The sequence below is a fragment of the Lacerta agilis genome, chromosome 12 (genome assembly GCF_009819535.1).
Source record: "Lacerta agilis isolate rLacAgi1 chromosome 12, rLacAgi1.pri, whole genome shotgun sequence".
NCBI lineage: Eukaryota > Metazoa > Chordata > Lepidosauria > Squamata > Lacertidae > Lacerta > Lacerta agilis.
The window spans coordinates 43,645,515-43,663,238 of NC_046323.1; the positions used below are offsets into that span (position 1 = coordinate 43,645,515).

General features: G+C 41.3%; 1 protein-coding gene across 1 annotated transcript in view; it reads left to right on the plus strand.

Moving 5' to 3' along the window:
- Positions 1-17,724, plus strand: part of ESYT2 (extended synaptotagmin 2) — a 61,412-nt gene that overhangs the window by 25,302 nt on the left and 18,386 nt on the right. The window contains 7 exon segments of the mRNA XM_033165118.1: positions 8,749-8,804; positions 11,980-12,100; positions 13,051-13,227; positions 13,859-13,941; positions 15,320-15,368; positions 15,940-16,029; positions 16,575-16,670. Of these exon segments, the coding sequence (XP_033021009.1) occupies positions 8,749-8,804; positions 11,980-12,100; positions 13,051-13,227; positions 13,859-13,941; positions 15,320-15,368; positions 15,940-16,029; positions 16,575-16,670 (672 nt within the window).

Below are 17,724 nucleotides of genomic sequence, written 5' to 3' on the forward strand. Positions count from 1 at the left end.
GCTCTTCTGCTGGGAAAAGTCTCCCAGAGCAGCTTACGTAGGATCAATAAAAACGAAACAGTCTGTGTCTATACAGTAGTCTAAAAGACATGATACAAGAGGAAAACAGGAAGAGGAGGGAAGAGGAAAACAAGGAACGCCGGGGAGCACTTCTGTCAGGGAACTGCCCTCGGCAGGGCGGGAGCCTCGACACCTCCTCAGTAGTGAAACCTCTTCAAGCGGGAAAAGCAGCACCTCCTCCAGCGGGGAGGGGCAGGCTGGAAACAGCCGGGAGAGACAAGGGCTTGGAGTTGCTGCTGAGAGCCCCAGCACACCTCATGAGTTTCGCTCTGAGGGGAGCACGCTACCTCCGTCACCCCAGTTGCACAGAAGGGTCAAAAGGAGACCGGGGAGGCGACGCTTTGGGGTGTTGAAATTCTTATGTTGGGGTCACAGCTGGAAACCGGCACTCCCGGATTCTGCAAGTGACTAGGACGGTCATGTTTTCATGTTCTCTGCACTGTAAATAGTCTGCACCATTAAACTGTTAAAAGACAGTGTAGACTCATGCCTGATTACTCGTGAGTAACGCTAACGCAGACCTGACAACTTCCTAAAGATACATACTAGTTCTAATGACCATGAACTGGAGTAGGAGCGGTGAAGGGAGTGGAGAATCTGGAGCAGGCAGACCCAAACTCGACCCTCCAGATGTTTGGGACTACAATTCCCATCATCCCTGACCACTTGTCCTGTTAGCTAGGGATGATGGGAGTTGTAGTCCCAAAACATCTGGAGGGCCGAGTTTGGGGATGCTTGTTTCTTAGCAGAACCTATGGAGTGACCCTGCTTCCTGTCTTTCTTTCTACAGTTCTCTCTCTCCCCCCCTCCCTCCCTTGTTTTAATTTGAGCTAAAGTTGGGCCATAACTTTTATTAACTGCCAGCATTCAGCCCAGGAACATGTGAAACAATAGCTGGTCTCTGACTGTTAGTAAAATGCTTTTCTTTACTCCTTTACTAATCACATGATTGACCTCCACTGCCAGAGGCGTTATGTTTTCAAGACCCATTGCTGGGAATCGCGGGTGGGCAAAACGCTGTTGCTCTCATGTCCAGTTTGCAGGTTTCCACAGGCATCTTGAGAGCCACTGTGAGAACAGGATGCCGGACTTCATGGGCCCTTGGCCTGATCCAGCAGACTCATCTCATGTTCTTATGCTCTTCATCATAAGAAATATTTCATTGCACTCAGACTTTATACAAGAAAAAAAGTTTCTAGGTTGCTTTATCTTGGCAGCTACAGCTAATTGGAGTTCACACCTTTTATAATTGCTCAGCCTCAGGGCGAGGAAAAGGTAAATTGAAGGAGACAAGTTATCCTTCCAGAGACCACAGTCTCTGAGCACAGATCTTCAATATTTTTCCGGGTGAAAAGGATATAAACGGCAGAGCTCTTTGCAAAACAAAACAGGGAGGCACTGGGCATAAAAATTCTGGCTCTATAAATTAATGAGAGATCAATCAGAACTGATCTGAGCATGTACAAGGGACTTATTTTTAAAGAGGCAAAGCATAAAAAGAGATTAGAGCAGTGGTGTCCAAACTTTTTTCAAAGAGGGCCAGATTTGATGAAGTGAAGGGCCGTGAGGGCCAACCAGAGTTGCTGACCTTTTTTTAGGATTGAAGTTGTTGAGGTTTTTTTTTTTTTTTTTTTTTTTTTAAAAAAATTACCCCAGGAAATAGACTGCCAGTGCCAGAGGGGCCGGATTAGGCTTTGGACATGCCTGGATTAGGGCAACACAAAGCTTGGAAGTCTGAAAAGAAATGAAAGGCACCATGATTTCTACAGCTGCAGAATACTATCTCTCTGTTCTTTGGCATCTCTCTAATGAAAATTTGTGCTAGAATATAGTGGGGAACATGTTGACTGGGGCTGATGGGAGTTGGAATCCAGCAACAATCTGGAAGGTCACTATAGCTTTAGCATCCTGAAAATACCTTTAAAACTTGTAATTCTTAGGATGTAGTAAATTTTGATTTCGCAATGCTAATGCAGTTATCCCTAAAACACCCAATTATTCAAACATGAGAATTTATCATATTGAAAGAGGCTGTGAGAAGTCGTCCTCGGTGAAGCAAAAGAGCAAGGATTTAAGCTGCAACTCAGTGGGTTTAATTTGTGGAAGTGAATACTTGATTTTCCTATCAGTGCTTAATATGCAACATTTCTTTTTTCCTTTGGTTAGTTCTATGCTTATTTTAGTTCTGTTCATAGGTCACTGAAATAACCTCCTTGGCTAAACGTTGCAAACTAGCCACCACCTGCAGTTGTTATTTTTAATATAAAAAAGAAGACTTGGAACAAATTCACTGTTTTTTAAATTGGATTAGCTGGTTCGCCCAAGAAGCAGGTGGCTCATAAAGATGTTAAATTATCCTGTCCAGCTTTGCTGCTGTGGTTAGTGGAAACAAGGTTTATTTGGAAAGCGGATTACTGTTTCAGCTGGGGTAATGTTAAATAAATTTAAAGGGCATTGCCCCAGGGATGAACTGCTGCATAAGGAAGTATCGGATGTGCTAAATAAGTAATAGTTGTATTATTGGGATGTAGTTGCTATCTTGTTTTAGAATAGGGGAACTTCTGTTGAGTATCCCCCCCCCCATATGAGCTTTTATATTCCATTTATTTTCTCCGTATGAAACAAATGAGTAACCTGTTTTGGGGTCGGGCACAGTATTGGGTGGGGCACAGCTGATTCTGACACTACCCACTTTTTGGCTTCAGCCTTGCCCATCTCCAGTATACAGCCTCTGAGGAATTAGGGAATGTAGCTCTTGACATAGAAAGGTTCTTTCTTTCTTTCTTTCTTTCTTTCTTTCTTTCTTTCTTTCTTTCTTTCTTTCTTTCTTTCTTGCATTTGTACCCCACACTTTAGGCAAAAAGGCCCCCAGAGTGGTTTACATACAATCAATGAAAACATGCAGTCCCCTGTCTTCGTCCCCTCTCCCTGTCTTCCTCTCTTCCTCTTCCTAATCCTAACACACATGGGGAAAGGGTCAGGGAGGGAAGATGGAGGGAAATAAAATTGTGGCAACAATTCTTAAACAGTTTGTTCTTACAATTAACAGCTTGCGTAGTTCAGGGGTGGAAAGTGCCTGATGGAACCAAGCTTTTGGACCTTCCTACATTCTAAAGTAGAGACATTTCTGCCCTTACGGAGCTGGTCCATAGCTCAGTGCTAGAGCCTCTGCTTTTCATGCAGAAGGTCCCCAGTTCAGTCCCCAGCATCTGCAAGTTGGGCTGGGAAGAACTCCTGACCAAAACTCTAGAGAGTCCCGCTTGGACTACTGCAATGCGCTCTACGTGGGGCTACCTTTGATAGTGACCCAGAAACTACAACTAATCCAGAATGTGGCAGCTAGACTGGTGACTGGGAGTGGCCTCCGAGACCACTTAACACTGGTCCTGAAAGACCTACATTGGCTCCCAGTACGTTTCTGGGCACAATTCAAAGTGTTGGTGCTGACCTTTAAAGCCCTAAACGGCCTCAGCCCAGTATACCTGAAGGAGCGTCTCCACCCACATTGTTCTGCCGAGGCCTTCTGGCAGTTCCCTCACTGTGAGAAGTGAGGTTACAGGGAACCAGTTTGTAGCCTTCTCGGTAGTGGCGCCCTCCCATCAGACGTCAAGGAAATAAACAACTATCTGACTTTTAGAAGACATCTGTAGGCAGCCCTGTTTAGGGAAGTTTTAAATGTTTGATGTTTTATTGGGTTTTTAATTTATATTGGGAGCTGCCCAGAGTGGCTGGGGAAACTCAGCCAGATGGGTGAGGTATAAGTAAATAATAATAATAATAATAATAATAATAATAATTAATAATAAATAATAAACTAGATGCACTAGTGCTGTCTGCTTGCTTCCAGATGTTTCTTTCATTCTCCTCACCCCGCATGAATGAGAGAAATTGCTGCCCCCCCAAGCTTTCTGCACATGCCAAATAACTTTGTATGTGTGTGTTGGTGGGAGTTTGTAAAAAAGAAGAAAGCCTAGTAAGCCCAGCCAGTATTTTGTGGACCCCTAGTTTTATAGTTTGCAATAAATTATACTACATTGTTTTGAAAATGTAGCACTTAGAGGGATTAATTATGATGCTCTCTCTCTCTCTCTGTCTCTCTCTGTCTCTCTCTCTCTCCGTGGCAATCTGAAACAACTTTTTGTGTTGGACCAAAATTTTACTACTGTCATTTTGCCATCATCTAAAAAACTTGAGAGTGGTTGCTGCCAAGAAAAGCTTATCCTTCAGTATTTTCATAAGGAGAAGCACAGAGGAATTATTTGGCAACTTGTTGCGGATTTTTTCTTCTCATATTTTCCAGTCCAAACTAACAACTGGCAGTAATTCAGCATACTCTGCGGACAGTATCTGTTGCCGGCCTTGATGACTATATATGGGAACATAGCCTAAATTAATAAATCTGAACATGCTTATCTAATGAGTTTGCTTAAGCCTTCTGAGCCATACAGATATTTTTGTCAGACAGCCCCCACTTTGTACTGGCTGCAAAAATTAGTCATCTTCTTTGAGTAAGAGAAGATGGCACACGTAACCATTATATGTTTATTGAGACAATATATGTTCAGCTAATTGTGAAGGCTTTTAAATGACAGAACAAGCATGAGAAGAATTTGTAAATTTCCACTGTTAGCTTTTTTCCTTATGATTAAAAGTTTGAAAGGGAAAGTCCTGCTGCAGCTTAAGGAGAAAATAGAAAGCCTGTGTCCATATTAGTAAATAGAGCCTGCTTTCTGAAAACTGCAAATTCTCCTCTTTCCTGTCAGAGGCTGGTTCAAGTGGTTGAATGGGCTTGGCTTGCTGTCTGCTGGAGTGTTTGTGCCACTGTTGTGAGGCAGACTGGGCCCCACACTTTCCCACCCTCTTTTTCATATAGTAAGCTGCAACTTATGCAGGGGTTATGTCCTACAGGTCCCACCTAGAGCCAAAATCGCATATAGCCAATGCACATTAATGGTGAATGAGATGGCCGATGTCGTTTTCCCAGCTACACAGCTCCTTTCTGCCTCCCCCCCCTTTGCCAAACCTGTAAAGCTGAATATGTGCAAGTAAAATGCACCTGAGTTTTTATATTTTTATTTTTATTAGATTTATATACCTTCATCATAAGATCTCAGGGCAGTTCACAGAAGTTGTGGGCTTACTGTATTTTATTAGTGTTTGAGGTGAATTGAAATGTGTGTAGCTGAAAATGTCAGCCCTTTATTCAAAGCGAAAACGTCTTAAGCCTGCGGGGGGGGGGGGAGGGACCTGAGTGCTCCTACTTCAAAAATATAATCTCTGCATAGAAAACTAAAAAGTGAAGGTGAAGGCTATACTAAATCCCTTTACATCTTTCTGTATATGGGCAGGTGTGTGTGTGTGTGTGTGTGTGAGAGAGAGAGAGAGAGAGAGAGAGAGAGAGAGAGAGAGCAAGAGAAGAGACCATTGTCATAAGAAGCTGCACACATCTGGAAAACGTTGCATAACCTGGCAAGGATAAAAGCTTTCCTGTGCCCTAGTGATGGCTAAAAGCACCATTCCCGTATATGGAAAGAGAAACCTGAAAACACTTGGGAAGAGTTGGAAACATCTGTATCTGTTGCCCACCACTTCAAAACCATATATTGGGGTTGTAGGGGGCATTGAATTCGCCATGCATATAGCCTTCGGGGTGTATATTTAGAGAGTATAAGCCCTGTTACACCATATACTACATTTTCTTCCCAAAATGTATTCTGTGATGGTCTCCTGTCACCTCACTCCTTCTCTCAATCCCCGCCCCCCGCAAATAAATAAATAAATAAATGTTACACATACCGTTCTGATCAAAAGGGGCACAGTAACCCTGCCTTGTTCTTGCAAATACCTGCTTGAAGATGATTTTAAAGGGTGACTGAACTGGTTCTTCTGCCCTATGAGTCTTTTTGGGTTTTTTTCAGAGGGGAAAAAAATCCATGCTCTTTCCTGTCAGGTAGCTTTATCTTTGAAGCTTCGGACATTTTGACTTGAGTAGATTTTTATTTTTTATAGGATTAGACCTTTGTTTTCCTCTTGAAGCAATATTAATCTAATCTAGAACACCTGGGTGTCTTTTATTGATTATGCCCCCTGGATTTTAGCTGTGCCCAAGCCTGGGTATATTATATTTGAGAAATCTGTTAAAATGTCTGTGTGCATCTTCTGTAAAATATTAAAGAGGCCACAGTCTGCTGTGCAGTGGTTCTGAACAAAAACCAGTGGGACAGCAATGAGTCTCTTCAGTATCAGAGCTTGATGCATATTACATTTAAATCCTGCATTTCTTCCGTGACACTCAAGGCAGCATCCATAGGGCTCCCAGGTGGTCTCTGATCAAGGCATTGACACAGACTTGCTTGGCTTCAACAGAGTTGCTGCATCATTCGCCTTCATTCCTGGGACCACATAACGCATTTTTAAAGAAGATAACACAAATACACTTTTAAAACCCCAAGAACTTTAAAGTACAGTAATACTTTTTTGAAACTCCTGTGTCTAATCTCTTGGTCTGTGGGTGTTCGAGATCTCCTGTTTCTAATAGATTCATCTATCGTGAAAGTTTCAATAGACTAAATGAGTGTGTGTAGTAGGCATGTGTCTGAAGGCAGCCCTGTTTAGGGAAGTTTTTAATGACTGATGTTTTAATGTACAGTATTTTTAATCTTTTGTTGGAAGCCTCCCAGAGTGGCTGGGGAAACCCAGCCAGATGGGCGGGGTATTATTATTATTATTATTATTATTTTATTTTATTTTATTTTATTATATTATATACATATGCCAGAGGTGCTTTGTAGCAAGAGAGTAATGTCATTTAGCAAAAAACGAACAAAACTGACATCCTTGCAGAAGAGTGATGCAATTCTGTAATGGGAGATTAAAACAAAGATGAGTGATTTTTAAGTATACTCCCTACCATCTCCACAACTATGTTTCAAGTTTAATGCAGACTTGTATACTTGGCAAGTTTGAGGCATCCTTTTCACCTGTTTTTTTAGTGCCACGTTTCGCTAGCAGTCCTTTGGCAGCACTGTGTGACCTTTTGCAGTGAGTTAGTAACAATTAATTTTATTAGATGCAGAGGCAAGGCATGTGGCTTGGGGGGCGGGGCGGGACGGGGGGACGGGACTACACCACAAAAAAGAGAAGCAGGATTGAGCAATTATTCCCAGTCATGATTTAAAAGCAAACGCACGGGGGTGGGGGAATGGGAATCTGTGGCTGAAGGACTGTCAGATCCAAAGCCATGCTGCTCAGGGCAGAAGGGGTGGGGTGGGCGGGCGGACAGGCAGGCAGCTGAAGGGAAGAAAAGTTTGGCAGCCTTGTGCGTATTTCCCCTTGTGGAACACACCTCTGTATTCTAACACCTCACTTGCTGCCTGCTCCAACAACAGCTGCAATGCTGCAGCAGCAGCACATCCGGCATCTATGCAGGAACAGCGCAGTGCTTGTGCATCAGTATATGCTTGCTGAAGTGTTGCGGCCTGGACTGGCTGCTTCTCCGCTCGCTCAGACAGTCAGGAGCCTTTCTAAACAGTGCTGTCTGTGACTTGCCGGGAGAACAACCAGGCCAGGCCAGCAGCATGCCAACACATTGGCATTGCCAGGGCACTGGCTGAGGGAAACCGAAATGGCTGGGATGTGGGGGATGCCATCACCTGCCCCAGCAACTGCTTCCTGAGGCAGCCACTTCACGCTTTCGAATGGTAGAGCCCAGCCTTGCCTGCAAGGAGGGAGGTGGGCGGGGCGGGGCAGGGGGCTCTCATAGGTGTGCCAAAGTTCTAGGCTTTCTCCTATAAACTGTTCTGTATAATCAAGAATTATAAGAATTATTTCAGAATTTTTCCAAGAATGCTTAGGTGCTGGGTGTGTGTATGTGTGAGAAGCTTGGCTCTTTGTTGAGTTGACTGTTTTCCCTGTGACTTTTAGTCTATTCTGTAATATCATAGTAGGGCAGCCAAAGGCTAGGAAGCGTTGCAAACAGACCACAGTAGCAGTATAAGATACCCTCTTTTATAATGAGAGAAAACTAGAGCCGACATTATGTTACCAATGTGCATTATTTCTTAATATGCAATAATATGCAAGATTACTCACTGCATTATTTCTTAATATACGATAAGTAATCTTGCAATAAGTTTAGCAACTATTTTTGCAGCCGTTAAGCTACATTCCTTAACACACTTCACTTTTAAGAGTAGGCCTGCTTGATTTCTAATGGTAATGATTTCCACAGTAGATTTGTTTTTAGAATAGAAGCCTAGCACGTTTTATGCAAGTAACGATTCTGAGGGTCATCCTGATGTTCTTAATCTGTAGGTATAAATACGGTAGTTTGTCTTGTATCCTTCCTGATGTTGTACAGTACTCATAAAGGGGCTAAAACAAATGCTTTCCTTCATTTCAGATTTTGGCTGAAATTTGCATTGTGTGTTAGTGTTAAACTGATTGCTTCCTGCCATCTAGCCTCTGGGATAGCTCAGTCGATAGAGCATGAAACTCTTAATTGCAGGGTTGTGGGTTCAAGCCCCACTTTGGGGGGGGGGAGATTTCAGGACCTTCGTGGTCCTGTCCAACTCTACAATTCCATGATTGTATTATCCTTATGGCTATCAGAATGTGTGACCCGTTGTTCTGTTTCTTAAGCTCTGGGCAACATTTAAAATTGTTTCTCCTCTCCCCCCATGTCTTCAGCTTTTGGAAATTAACTGGACAGGACTGACCAATCTTCTGGATATTCCAGGACTAAAGTAAGCTGAAAATTGAATGTGAAACTATTTTTTTAAATAAATGTTTTAATGTGTGTATGTGTTTGTGTGTACACAATTACACAAGATGATTGCAAAGAAATTAGTGTCTATGTTCCATCTGGTCTCTGCTATACTTTTTGGGAAACTGTCAGTGTAATAGGTTGAGTTGATAAACATACTACATCTAAACATTGCGATTGGGCAGTGCTTAACCATAGCCCTCGGTGATATCTTGAAAACTTTAGAGGAGGAGGAATTGACAAATGTTCTGGCTTTTAGCTTTTTCAATGTGCATGCATGTAGGTTTTTTAATGATTTTTTAAAGACAACAGTAGTAGTAGATAAGAATTTGCAAATGGAACGGCACAAAAAGGCCTGCAGACATGGGTAAGGAAAGTACATATGGGGAGTTGGAAATGCTCCTAAAGACCCAAGCTAGCTGTTTTGCAAGCTGCGAACTGCATCTTGTACAGTTTGTTTTGACTTCCAAAACCAGCCGAAAGAGTTGCAAAATTATAGGTGGCAAAGGTTAACTTTGCTTTGCTGTGATCTTTCTGGTGAATAGCATCGTTTGTAATTTGCAGCAGTATAACATCTGGAAGAAAACAAGGTGTTTCTATGCAGGGGGAAAAAACTGCTAGCATTCTAGCTATATTTGGCTCACCCATTCAAAGGAAAGAATGCAGTCAGTCTACTTTTGTTGCAGTCAAGAGAAGTCCCAGACTTGAGGTGGTGCATATTTGAGGTTAACTTGTAAAGCTCCACCCAGTACTGTAAACTCCGAAATCTTATGCTTCCTGTTTATTAATTTCTATCTCTTTCTTGAGCTCTCCATTTGGGACAGGCTTCTTGTGAATCTCTCTGTAAAACTTTCAGGCATAACTGAGTATCTTTGTTTCTTATTGCTGTCTCCAAATGCAGTAAGAGATTCTTAAGGTTGCTTTATTACAGTACTTTTGAGAGAGAGAGAGAGAGACTATGCCAGCTTCCGCCCCCCCCCTCTTGACAAAATTAATTGGGGTGGGGGGGATGCATAATTTAGGTTCCCTAAAAAAAAGCTTATGGCAAAGGTTCATCGCAGACTCTAATTATAACTTGCAGTTATGTGGCCATTTCCACTGGTTGGGCATGTTGGTGCCCCAGTTTGTCCTGCTGTGCATTTAATGATGTGCACCAAGCACCTGCTAGCACCTGCAGAGGTGTTTACGTAATTACTCACTGTGTTGTGGCAGTATGGTGCTTTGAGTCAGCAGATCCTCACACTTAAAGCATAGCTGGCTTTTGTGGGAGCCTGCCCACCCCCGGTTGGATATTGATTCCATCCCTCCCACCCCAGGAAATCTTTATTTCACAGCCACTGGGATCGTTCATATCAACTCATTTTTAGGGAGGGACGCGGGTGGCGCTGTGGTCTAAACCACAGAGCCTAGGGTTTGCCGATCAGAAGGTCAGCAGTTCGAATCCCCGCGACGGGGTGAGCTCCCGTTGCTCGCTCCCTGCTCCTGCCAACCTAGCAGTTCGAAAGCACGTCAAAGTGCAAGTAGATAAATAGGTTCCGCTCCAGCGGGAAGGTGAACGGCGTTTCCGTGCGCTGCTCTGGTTTGCCAGAAGCGGCTTAGTCATGCTGGCCACATGACCCAGAAGCTGTACGCCGGCTCCCTTGGCCTATAGAGCGAGATGAGCGCCGCAACCCCAGAGTCGGACACAACTGGACCTGATGGTCAGGGGTCCCCTTTATCTTTACCTCTTAGAAAAGCAAAGTAATTAACTTTTGTATGTTGATTACTTTAAGCTAACATCTGTTTCATCAATATATGATGTATGAAACAATAACTTGGAGTAATGGGCCTTGTTTTCTATTCAACGGTATTTTATAGTAAACATTTAAGGAATCCCGGAGAAGAATGAATAATGTTTATACAAAGCCTCTTATTCCTGCCCCTTATTCTGAGCTACTGTTTCCATCTTGTGGCCATTGAAGGTAACAGTGCTTGGGATCCACGCCATAAACTGTGGAAACTTCAGTGTTTCCATTTTGGGATTATTGTAGGCTTTCTAAGTGGTGGATGAATCTTATGTACCATATTTACTTGAATCTAATGCTCACCTTTTTTGGCCAGATTAGGTTTCAAAAATTATGGTGCCAATTAGATTCGATGGCACATTTACACTTGCCAGCAATATCTTTTTTAGTTTCAAGGTTCTGAAAACTGAGATGTGCATTAGATTTGATGGCGCATTACACTCGAGTAAATACAGTACATCTAGGGAAAGACTGATGATAATGCAAATGTAGTAAATTCAAATGTATAGCACTCTCTGACCCAAGGATGCAGTGCTGGCGTCAAGGCAGTTGTTACGGGAACTAATTCACAGCAGGGATCCCATTGACAAGAGCCCTTGTACCTCATGTTGTGAGGAGGTAGACCCCTAGAAGGGTGTCTTGGGATGAGCGATGGGGTCCTATGTAGAGTGTCTTGGTCAATGACTGACCCAAATCTGGCATAGACACTGAAAGCAAATAGCACTTGGTCTGTCAAATTTCACTTATGGAAATGGTTCAGGGTGAAAGGATAATTTGTAGGAGGAGTTCTACTACCACTCAACATTGTTTGTGTGTGTGTGTGTGTGTGTGTGTGTGTGTGTGTAATGTGCTGTTCAATGCTGTTGTTTCCTTCAGACTTCATTAAAACAAAACAAAAAGCCAGGAGTCATAACTGAAATGACTCCAGCCAATCAGGTCATATGATCTTGCTATTTGGGTCAGTCCTATATATACCCTTTTAAAAAAAAATTGAATGTAGATAAAAGGGAAAATCCAAGAATTTTGAGAAGCACACGGAACTAGCCCAGAATTTTAACCAACGCGTAAATGGGGCTGAACAAATATTTCTGCAGCCTACATATATAGGTAGATTAGCTGTACACTCTATAAATCTGGTTGTCGCTTTTTAATTAGAAGATGAAGAAATGTTGGAAGAGTAATTGTGTTGGCAGTTTGCCTGAAATTTATTTACATTCCGGAGTTGAAATTCCTTACCCTGCAATGTTAACAGAAGCATAAATAACTGTGACTTCAGCAAATGTAATAACTGTTTAAATAGTGATAGTGTGTCAAAGTGCAGCTAAGGCAAGCTGTCTTAAAATAACTTCTCTTATGTTTTCTTCCCAATAGTGGTTTATCAGACACTATAATATCAGACATCATATCCAATTACCTGGTGCTTCCAAACAGGATCACTGTTCCTCTCGTCAGTGAGGTACAGATTGCTCAGTTGCGCTTCCCCATACCAAAGGTAAGAATTTTAGCATAAAATTATAAAAGAATACAGTGTGAACTCAGTATCATTTGAGTAACCTTTGCAGAACCATTCTGGGTTTGTGAAAGTTTGATAAACACTATTTGTGAAGATCCTAAAAATCTGAATGCTGAGCATATGACAGTAACTTAAGGTGGGTTTAGCCTTCCAAGGTGAAGCTAGGAATTTCCTTCCCTGTCATGGACTATATTTGAACAAAAGTATTTTAATGACTCTTTGTTTCCATACCTCAGATTTTTCCATTTGTGTAACTTAATGCTTATTTTGGGTAAAATTTTGAAATGATGAAGCAGTACAAAATATAATGCAGCAATATCAAAAGTTCATGTGTGGAAAAAATAGACCAAAATAACTTCTGGAATGTTCTGGATAACCAGAGAAACTAACAGGAGCAGGCAGTTTTCCACAGATACTTAAATCTTGAGACTGAGTGCAGACCAGGTGACTGATCAAGTCTGTACCTGTTTAGCTTTAACCAGTGCTTTTTTTCTTATTTAGAGGTACTCTCATTTTCCTAATCATATTGAAATACCAAACTTAGATTCACAAAATGTTTACGGGTATGTGTACCCCTGTGTACCCCGTCCCCCCCCAGGGAAAAAAGCACTGGCTTTAACAACTCTTTGGAATCTAGTACTGCTATGCCATGCACTGGGCTCCAAATCAAGATTAAAGAAACATAATCCAAAATAATAATGAATTTGCATTCTGTTCTGTCATAAATTGGCAGAACATATCATCCAGTCATAGATACATGATGTTAGAACAGAATCTACTATGTAGACTTGCTGTACTATGCAGGTAACCCAGAGCTATAAGGATTGATCCAGTCAAGTTAATGGTCATCCTGCAGTGGAAAGAATTTGTGTCGATACTTTATTGTTGAAAACTATATGATGGATAACTTATTTCTTGCATCTTGACAGGGTGTACTAAGGATACACTTCATTGAAGCTCAGGATCTTGAGGGAAAAGATACTTACCTAAAGGGAATTGTTAAAGGGAAGTCTGACCCGTATGGAATCATTCGTGTGGGTAATCAAATTTTCCAAAGCAAAGTCATCAAAGAAAATCTCAACCCAAAGTGGAACGAAGTTTATGAGGTACAAAGTTTAAAATTGCTGTTCAGTATCGGTATCCATTCTTCAAACGGCATTAAAATAGAGCCTTTGAGGGCTAATTCCATACATCTTTCTTACATGGAGAGATAATCGCCTTGTGTGTCTTTTCTGCTGCTGGTACATGGACTACTGCAGCTGTCAGCACAACAGATTATTTCAGGTATAATGCCAAGCCATAGTTTGGTGCTGTGTGAACGATGATGATGATGATAATAATAATGACAACAACAACAATAGATAAGACTAACTTAGCACCATTAAATTCAGTGGCTCTACTCTGAGAAAAACTTAAATACAACCCGTTCACAATAGTTAATTTCTGGATGGTGTTGCTAAGCCACTTGGTTTTGAAGTTAAACTGTGTAAAAAAAAAATCATTCTAAAAAGGTGAAGATGTAAAAGAGGTTTCTTTTGTTACTCATTTTTATCTATATGGTAGTAATAAATCATATTGGTTTATCAGCATCCTTGTAATCAGACCTGTGCGTATCCTGCATTTCTCTACTTATACATAATTCTGTAGTAATATGTATTTTGTATAATGTAGACACATTAAAAGCCATGTCAGATATTTGTGCTGAATAGGTTACCTTATTCACTACTTCATTTGCAGGCCTTAGTGTATGAGCACCCAGGACAGGAATTGGAGATTGAGCTTTTTGATGAAGACCCAGACAAGGATGACTTCCTGGGAAGGTAAATGCCAAGCAATTTACGTTTATGACATTGGCAAAAAAGAGAGATGTTTTTTGTATTTTCTTCTGATTTGAATGTTAATAGATAAAATTCCATGCTTCCTGTGTTTTAAGTATTTTTTTGAGTCCTTGTTTTCTCTTTGCGTGCCACTGCCAGAATCCCTCTTTCTATGAATGAAATGGGAGGGAAAGCTGAACTCGGCAGAACCTGAAGAAAAATAGTTAACATCTCCAAATGCAGTATTGGCATATACACAGAACAGTTGCCTTTTCAAAATGCCATGATACCGCATGCATAGCATTTTAAAAATAACTACATGCTGAAAAGAAATAAATGTTGTAAGTGTTAGAAGTAACAAAATGTTCCTACCTAATTCTTATGCTCTATTGCTTTTACTATTGTAACATATATCTGGCTTTAGCTGCCTGATACGTTGCCATAAAAACCATAAAAAGCTCATATGTGCCTTCATGGAAGCCATGCTCTGTTGTTTTCCCCAGAACACCAAGTTATCGCAATTCAAGGACTTAATTTATGTCTTTTCCACAACAATTGCAAATGTGGCAATTTTCTTCAAAGCTCTTAACAAGCAGTCACCCTTTGCTTCATATATCCTTACCAATTCCTTTCTTGCCCCATGAGAACTTAGATGCTGTTCTCATTCTACTCATTCTTTGTGGATCACTTCTCCCAATATGAACCGGCCCAAACTCTGCAGTCATCATCCAAGGAACTTGTTTGTGTGCTTTCTCCATGAGAGGTCTGGAGGTCTGGAGGGTGGCAGCACAAGAATGGGCCTTTTCTGCGGTGGCTCCCCGTTAGTGGAATGATCTCCCTAGGAGGGCTTGCCTGGCGCCTTCATTCTATACTTTAGGTGCCTGGTGAAAACGTTTCTCTATAACCAGACCTTTGGCTGAATAGCATTCTATGACCTTTAAAATGTGTTTGTGGGAGTGGGGGTCATTGGTTTATCTTAATACAAGCTGTGACCATTTTGCGCATGTCCAATTGACACACATCCTTTTGGACCCTGAAAGGGGTAGGATGGCCTGTGCAGAATGACCTCATGCGCGCTTTGCCAACATGCGTGGGGGCAAGTAGGGGCAAGGACCAAAACCTCTGCGCAAAATGGTCCCTGCCTGTATTGTGTATTTTGTGTTCTCATTTTGTATTTTTATGTTGTGAACCGCCCTGTGATCTTCAGATGAAAGGCGGTATACAAACTTAATAAACAACAACAACAACAACAAATTATCATAAGGATAGCATAAATATGATTAGATTAACCCGCCATCCTTTTTTAATACTTCATTGATCCCTCCAACTGCACAACTTACAGAAGAGATAATGATATTATTCTAATGTGTTTTTCTCCTAGTCTAATGATAGACCTAATTGAGGTTGAAAAAGAGCACCATTTAGATGAGGTAAGTCTCTACTTGCTGTTTGGTGGGAAGAGTATAGCAGGGCTCATACTCTGAGGTGGTCAGCCTACATTGCTTAATCACACTTCAGATTCAAATGTTGAAGGATTTGATGGACCTTCCTTCCAAGATTGCAGCCTCCCTCTGCAGCAGATTTCTACATTTTTATAACACCGTTTATGTGGAACCATTGAAACATCAACTCTCCTCTGTGTCAATTTATTATGACGGCAGACATTCCGAAGTCGTAGAATTGTGGCATGAATGGTCACAGCATGTGGAACTCACTGATAGTCATTGGTTAAAATGTTTTTTTTTTTGTAAGGAGCTGTTTGTACAATGTCTTAACATGAAGTCATTTTATTGTAGTGTTAGAGCATGGATTGAATGTAAAAGATAAATGGGACTCATGTTGACTTAGCTGTTTTTGTCGGTTAGTTTCATTATGCTATGTCAGTGCGCCATTTCACAAAGTACCAGTAGTATGTCATGAAACAGGAATCTATAATATAATAGGTTGACTTATTAGTGGATGGCTTTGCTTCTCACAATCTTTTGTTTACTTTGCCTACAGTGGTTTACTTTGGATGAAGTTTCCAAAGGAAGATTGCATTTAAAACTAGAATGGCTCACATTGATGCCTACTGCAGAGAATCTTGACCAGGTATTTTGTTTTATCTTATCTTTTTAATACATGGTCTCACATCATTAAACAGGGCATTCTCAATATAGATAAGAACGAAGACCTGGGTCTATACACACACATAAGTCATATTGCTTGATAAACAATGGTTTGTTATTGCGTGTGCAGGAGCCACACTGAGCCTCAGGTTTCCATGCAGCTAGGAAGAGGACTTCAGAAGCTTTTACCTTCTGTTTTACGCAAACCATGGCTTCCTTTTTTGTCCGAACTGGGATTGTGGTATACAGAAGCCAGCTTCATAAGCCATGGTTTAGAGTTGGCTTGAATTGATAGAGTATATGCTAAACACAGTCCCTGGTTCAGGTCAAACAGAAAGCAGAAAGAAAAATGGTTCTGAACCCTCCTTCGGTCATATGGGAGGTAGAGGGAGGAGTGTGTGATTCTGAGTCGCACAGTTACTTGTGCATGTCTTACCATGGCCTTCCAACAGAGCGCCGCCTCCCCCCCCCCCCCGGCAATATAATTAACTTGAACATTTCTTTTAAATTATGCCTCTTTTATTTTAGGTTCTAAAAAGCATTCGAGCTGATAAAGATCAAGCCAATGATGGCCTTTCATCAGCGTTGCTTATTCTCTATTTGGATTCCGCAAGAAATCTGCCAGTAAGTCTCTCTGCGGTAATGGTATTTCTCTTCGAGCGATTCCCATTTTTTTATTCTGTCACACATTGCGTATTACTAAGCCACTTTGCCTCACTAACTCACATTATGCTATGTTTTTAATTACATTTTCATCTGCATTCTGCAACATTAGCATCTTTTAATAGTAAACACACATTGCGATTGAGTCTGTTTGCGGCGCTGGTCTACCAATTGCATTTTCAGAGCTTATGAAAGATTTTGTTTAAAGTTGTAGCCTTGAAAGAAAACGCACGAGCAGTCCTATGAAAAGAGAAGTGTGCCAAGCCCAATAGAAGTATATTCACTTGGATTCAAGAATGGATACTTTGGGGGGCTTCTATCTGTGCGTTTCTACGGTTAGGGCTGCAGTCTTAGGTATGCTTAGTAAGACTGGTTGGTTTGGGTCCTGACTTTTGTTCCATGAAAAGGAGAGTTGTGCTGACAGAAGGCATTTCCGTGAGTGAAACTCTGCTTCTGTGAATGGAAGATCTTTTGAATCACGGAGCAAAAAAATAATAAAATAAAATAAAATCAGAGACCCTGGTTGTAGAATTCAGTCTGAGCGAGAATGTAGGATCATGCTCCATGTGTTATGATGGCATTATTTGGAGTTGGCCACTGTGTTTTGAACATGGGAGTATGCACATAAAACAAAGCTTTTGTTTACTTCTTCCAAACAGCAGCTCCTGTATAAGTACTGCAGGCTCTACTTGCTTCATAAAACAACTCATAATTCTGCAAGTGCAGATCTCCTGCCTATACTTATTTGGATCAAGGCCAACCATTTGATGTGTGTAACTTAATACCATTATTCCTCATAAGAGAATTCCCTGATTTAGACTGTATGTCTTATGAGGTCTTCTCAGGCACAAAGGGAGCCCTGAATGAAAAGAGAAATTACAAAGGCAAGGAATTGCTTTTTTTTTTTTTAATTAGCCCAAAGTGCTGCTCTTAAGGAGTGATGATTTTCAGGGAACATTTCCAAAATGGGGATGTGAAAAATGAAGGAAACAAGCTGCACCTATATCCTCTGTCA